The 5921-nt window shown below is 38.3% G+C and overlaps 1 protein-coding gene across 1 annotated transcript; it reads left to right on the top strand.

Moving 5' to 3' along the window:
• The first annotated feature begins 1279 nt into the window (after nt 1-1279).
• LOC149305663 (zinc fingers and homeoboxes protein 1-like) lies at nt 1280-3985 on the top strand. The gene has a single exon (XM_089477278.1). The coding sequence runs from the start codon at nt 1280-1282 to the stop codon at nt 3983-3985; it is 2706 nt and encodes a 901-aa protein (XP_089333404.1).
• Nucleotides 3986-5921: the final 1936 nt, after the last annotated feature.

Below are 5921 nucleotides of genomic sequence, written 5' to 3'. Positions count from 1 at the left end.
TTACTCAACATTACTGTATAAAGCATTGTATTTAAGGCTCAAAGAAAAAAATATTTCCCTATGTATGATTTTTTATTATAACTATTGAACACGAAAATGATCTTTTATGGTGGTTAACCATTTACAATTTACAGTTTTTTTTTTATGTATTTACTTGTATTCCTTTATGAAGGATCAGAGGGTTACAACATGAAGCCACCACAAGAGGTCACTATGTCTCCAGGAAACCATATAGAAACGGTAATTATTTAGAGAATGTTTTATCGGGAGGAATATGTTAAGACTACTCTTTCAAGTCCCGGAGAGCGTGTGCAAGGGCAGTAATACAGTACAAGGTTACACATGTAAAACGGCAAAATACAAATAATCCGATGGGTAAAAGCCATCCGGCTTAAATGTCCTTGCTGTAAAGACATGACACATTATTGCGTCCGTGGTCTCATCTTACATTCAGAATAGCTAAATACCTATCATATGCATGCTTTATATTCTCTACCACCTCCGCCAGGAGATCCGAGGATCTCACAAATTTTTTTATTTTTTTGGGGGGGGGGGGGGCTGTCATAAACTTAAATGTACAGATTAAAAAAAACACAATTTGCTAGTGATTGATTCAGCTGTGTTAGTGATACGAGGATATATAAAAAAATGTAAAACTAACAAACTGATATATTCCAATTTTTATATGATGACTACAGCATTTTAACCATGCAATTGCTTATTAAACCCTAATTAATAGGTTGCTTAAAAACAAACTGAGACAGACTGAGGTTTATAAGTAGTAAAGAAATTGCATGTTTTTTTTAATTACACAAAGTATACGTGTAATGTACAGTGCAGCTAAACAATGGATAGATTTCTCAATTACATTATTCATACTTCCGAGTGCAGCTTTGTATTGTAAATGACCCGTGTGCCATGAAATGCATTGCTGAGGCTTGTCTAGCAGCGCTTTTAACACCATGACACATGATGGGAGGCAGATTCACAATGTTGTCTTTATCCTGATAGCTGTGTTTTCTGTATGTTTCTCAGTCTATTATAGTTGATAACATGGAGATGTTTTATTTTTCATTTTAGGTAGTGAACCATCATGAATCTAACTTAATATTACTGCACAGCAACTTGATTTAAATGTCTAGAAGATTAAAGCCTTCGCACCAACTTGAAACTCTATTAAGCCATTTTATGAAGATTATTTTTACCACTCTATAAAGATTTTTTTAATATATAGTTATATATATATAGATAAATGAGCTAAAAAGTGGTTCATAGCACTATGGCAAGTAAACGGAAATCGACAACTCCTTGTATGGTGCTTGCAAGCGAGCACGACCCTGATCTAGAAATGAACTCCGATGCGGAAGAAGGGCCGCCGCATTTACCGCCAGCAGAAAGCCCGCCACCTGCGAACGCACCCGAGAGCACATCGAGTGAAGACGATGCACTAGAAATCAACAATTCAGACAATCAGCAGAGTAAAACTGTGGAAGGGGGTTACGAATGTAAATATTGTTCTTTTCAGACTCCAGACTTAAATAATTTCACGTTCCATGTGGATTCTGAACACCCCAATGTTGTACTAAATTCTTCCTATTTTTGTGTGGAGTGTAATTTTCTCACTAAAAGGTATGATTCCCTTTCTGAGCACAACATGAAGTACCATCCTGGAGAAGACAATTTCAAGTTGACTATGGTTAAGCGCAACAACCAGACAATTTTTGAACAAACCGTTAATGATCTGACTTTTGATGGCAGTTTTGTCCAGGAAGAAAATAGAGAAGAGCCCGAGTCCACCTCTCCAGGGATTTCCATCAGTAAGACGCCGATAATGAAAATAATGAAGGAGAAGGCAGAAAAGAAGAGGATAACGGTTTCCCAAAACGCAGGGGATGACTGCGTTGAGGAGAACGGCACAAAACCAGAAAGTGACCCAAAGATAAAACCACAAGAGGAGAAAGAAGTCAGGCCACCCCCAATTAGTGAACTTGTGAAAGCAACCAGTACGGTTATAACAAATACCCAGGAAATTCCCAGTGCCATTGTGACTCCTGCTACTGTTTTCCAGCCTGGACTTGCTCAAGTTATTACGACCGTCCAGGCTCAGCAAAACTGTAACATGCTTTCCAAAGTCTTAATACCCATCAATAGCATTCCGACCTATAATACTGCATTGGACAGCAATCCACTTTTGCTCAATATGTACAACAAGTTTCCTTACCCAACAGTTTCCGAGATCAGTCTTTTAGCTGCTCAAACCAAATGCACAGAAGAGCAGCTAAAAATCTGGTTTTCTGCCCAGCGCCTCAAACATGGTGTTAGTTGGACGCCGGAAGAAGTGGAAGACGCTAGGAGGAAGCAATTTAACGGTACTGTGCACACTGTGCCCCAAACGATAACGGTTATTCCAGCTCACATTTCTTCAGCTGCTAACGGCTTGCCTTCCATTTTACAAACGTGCCAAATAGTTGGCCAGCCGAGCTTGGTCCTCACGCAAGTTGCAGGAACAAATGCACTACCTCCAATAGCACTGACGGTAGCTGGGGTACCAAGCAATACACATCTACAAAAAGCCCAACTTCAGGCTACCCAGCCTGTAGTAGAAGCAAAGCAAGTGGCTGCTGTCCCGGCTCCCCAAATAACTAAGCAGGAACCATCTATCATGGTTGATGTTTTTGGAATGCGTTCAAAAAAAACAAAGGAACAGCTGACTGCGCTGAAAAATAGCTATATCAAAAACCAATTTCCACACACTAGTGAAATCGACAGGCTTATAAAAGTGACGGGGTTGACCAAAGGTGAAATTAAGAAATGGTTCAGCGATACACGATATAACCAAAGGAATTCGAAGGGGAGCCATGGCATCCATTTAAACAGTGATGCTAGCGGTGCTATAATTATTGATTCCAGCGACGAGACTGCAGAGTCTCCTACAATGGTGACACCGCAACGTAGCAGGCAAACATGGAATCCTTTTCCAGATTTTACTCCACAGAAATTCAAGGAAAAGACTATAGAACAGCTACATGCTCTTGAAGAGAGTTTTCAAAAAAGCACGGTGCCATCCGACGATGAATTAAACAAATTAAGGGTTCTTACCAAGCTTACAAGAAGAGAAATCGATGCGTGGTTTACAGAAAGGAGGAGAGCCAAGGGTGTGAAGAATGAATCGGGAGATCTTAATGACTGCAAAGGGGATGTTGCTGTAAAAGAAGAGATGGATGAAAATTCTTCAGATGCTGGAACTCTGGACAGCAAGTCTGGTATAGCCTTTTCTGGAAAACTTGGAAAGAAAACATCAGACCAGCTGCAAATACTTAAAAGGGCATTTATACATTCGCAGTGGCCAACAGCAGCTGAATATGACAAACTGGCAGAGGAGTCGGGTCTTGCAAGGGCTGAAGTAGTCGGGTGGTTTGGAGATGCTCGGTATGCATCTAAACATAATAATTTGAAGTGGCTCTACCAAGATGACTCTGGTGGAACCCCAACTGTTCTAAATGGTCAAAGCTTTTCACGAAGAAGGGGTCGTGGGAGACCAAGAGGCAGAGGTAGAGGGAGGCCACGTGGTCGGCCAAAAGGTCCAAGGAGAACAAATTCCTGGGACAGGACATCAGTGGCAATAAAACACAAGACTGGGAAAGCATTGCTTAAAGACTACTATTTAACACACAAATTTTTAAATGAGGAAGACCTTGATGATTTGGTTGCCAAATCTCAGATGGGCTACGAACAGGTGAGAGAATGGTTTGCCGAAAGACTCCAAAGAGAGGACGCCGGTATAGATCCATTTGAGGACGAGGAAGAGGATGATGGTATATTAGATGAGCCGGATGAGGAAGAAGAGAACGAAGATACGGATGATAGTGACACTTGGGAACCCCCAAAACATGTTAAAAGGAAACTTTCAAAAATGGAGGATAGAAACGTAAGTAAAACTTTGTCAGTAGCTCAGCTTAGTTTGGGTGCCACTTACGTGAACTAAAATAAATAAATAATATTAAAAAAAAAGTAAATACTTCTGTATTACCATTTCAAAAAGATGAGTAGCCCAAGGCCGAAATGGTTAATAGGAATCCTTGTATATACAGTGTATTCTACTCATGCAATAAGCACCTTACCTTTTGTGCAAGACCTATATTTTTACCAATGGCATTCACTTCTAGAGATCATACGTACTCAAAATTTGTTATGTTAAATGATAAAAGTAGAAGCAATCATTTTTTTCCAGTTACACTGAAACCATAATATGACAGATTTATTTCCTCATGGCAGATAAATAGAATAACCAAAAAAATGAATTAAATCACAATTATTGTTTTGCATGGAAGAAGAACTCTGCTACGTGCCTTCTGATGATTTCTAGCCTCTCTTATTCTCTCCATCAAAAAGTATTCCTTAAAATTTGTAATTGGCAAAAAAAAATGCTTTGCTGGTAGAAATAAAGGTTTGTGGTGATACCTAGCCAGTCCAGCTTTCCTGATTTAAAACCCTCATGTGCATTTGTTCCTACTTACTCAAAAAGCAACATGGATTTGATTTTCTAAACTTTTTTTAGCATGGAGAAAAATGTTGAATGCGTATCTCAACCATCAATAGTCATACAAGTTAAGGCCAGCAAGAAGCACTTGTCTAGTAGGTGTCCCTGTATGACAATTCATATTGGTGTTTCAAGTTTGAAGTTACTATTCTTATTTTCCAATTTATAGCATTTCATGCCACCTACCTTTATGATTTTCTAAACATTAAAAACCAAAGCCAATTTGTTTACATTTTTCATTGAGCCCATTAATTTGACCGAACATCCATGTTAATTGTTTATGTATACGAACTCTTTATAATAGCAAATGCCTTTTTTGTATGCACAAAATAAAGTAGTAAACAAATGATTAAAGCTAAAAGTCAAGCTTATTTTGTGAAACGGGATTCCTTAATCACTTTTGGCAAATAAAAAATAACCATCTGTAGCTAAACATTGTTCTCTGTATATTGAAAACATGTATTATTGGAAGAAGAATAAACACGGAGCCGCGTGGCATGATATGAATCACAATCAAGGGTCTTGTCGCGCAGGTGTTGAAAGGTTACCATCAGGGTTTTCGTTATCTTGTTAAGCATAAATGATGAGCTAAGATATCATATCCTGCACTCAACAATATGACACTGTTATCTGCATTTAAGGTTTCATTTAAGGTTTTTTTTTTTCTATTACTCAGATTTAGATTTTCAGCTCTGACATCCACCAAATGCATAGCCAGAGCCTCTCATGCATTTTTTTTTATTATTTTTTTTTTTTGTAATTTCCCATGATCCGCCGGGTAAGATTATACTGAAACCCTGCTAGGAGTCCAAGCAGGCACAACAAATATAGGTGATTTTTAAGTGAAGGCATAATAAATCATAATTAATATGCTATATATAGGTTTAATGGTTAAATGTGCTTAGCTATAGTAAAATAGCCTTTAGCTCCGTGCATATGTACTTTATATTTATTGGGTCAATACAACATCAGATGAACAACAACACATGACATATTACACTGTGTCATGATTTATTATACAAACATAAAGCCAAAATGGAGAAGCCATGTGTAGAAAAATGTACACCCTTACTGCTTCCATAGGAATTAAGATGCTAAGTAACAGACAGGTGCTGTTGATCAATTAATCAAAGGCATTTAATTATCAGCAAGTGTGACCACCTCTATAAAAGCCAAAGGTTTAGCAGTTTGCTGGAGCATGCAGCTGTGTGTTAACACAATGCCAAGGATGAAAGACATTAGCAATGATGTTAGAGAAGCATTTCGTTGCTGCCCATCAATCTGGGAGCGGTTATAAGGCCTTTCCCAAACTATTTACAATGCACCGTTGTAAAATGAGATTATTCAAAAGTGGAAAACAGTTGTCAGTTTTCCCATGAAT

The sequence above is a fragment of the Sceloporus occidentalis genome, unplaced genomic scaffold, assembly GCF_023333645.1.
Source record: "Sceloporus occidentalis isolate IW3139 unplaced genomic scaffold, rSceOcc1.0.p SCAF_11, whole genome shotgun sequence".
NCBI classification, from domain to species: domain Eukaryota; kingdom Metazoa; phylum Chordata; class Lepidosauria; order Squamata; family Phrynosomatidae; genus Sceloporus; species Sceloporus occidentalis.
Note: the sequence above shows the minus strand (reverse complement) of the source record. Positions and strands in the feature narration are given on the sequence as shown.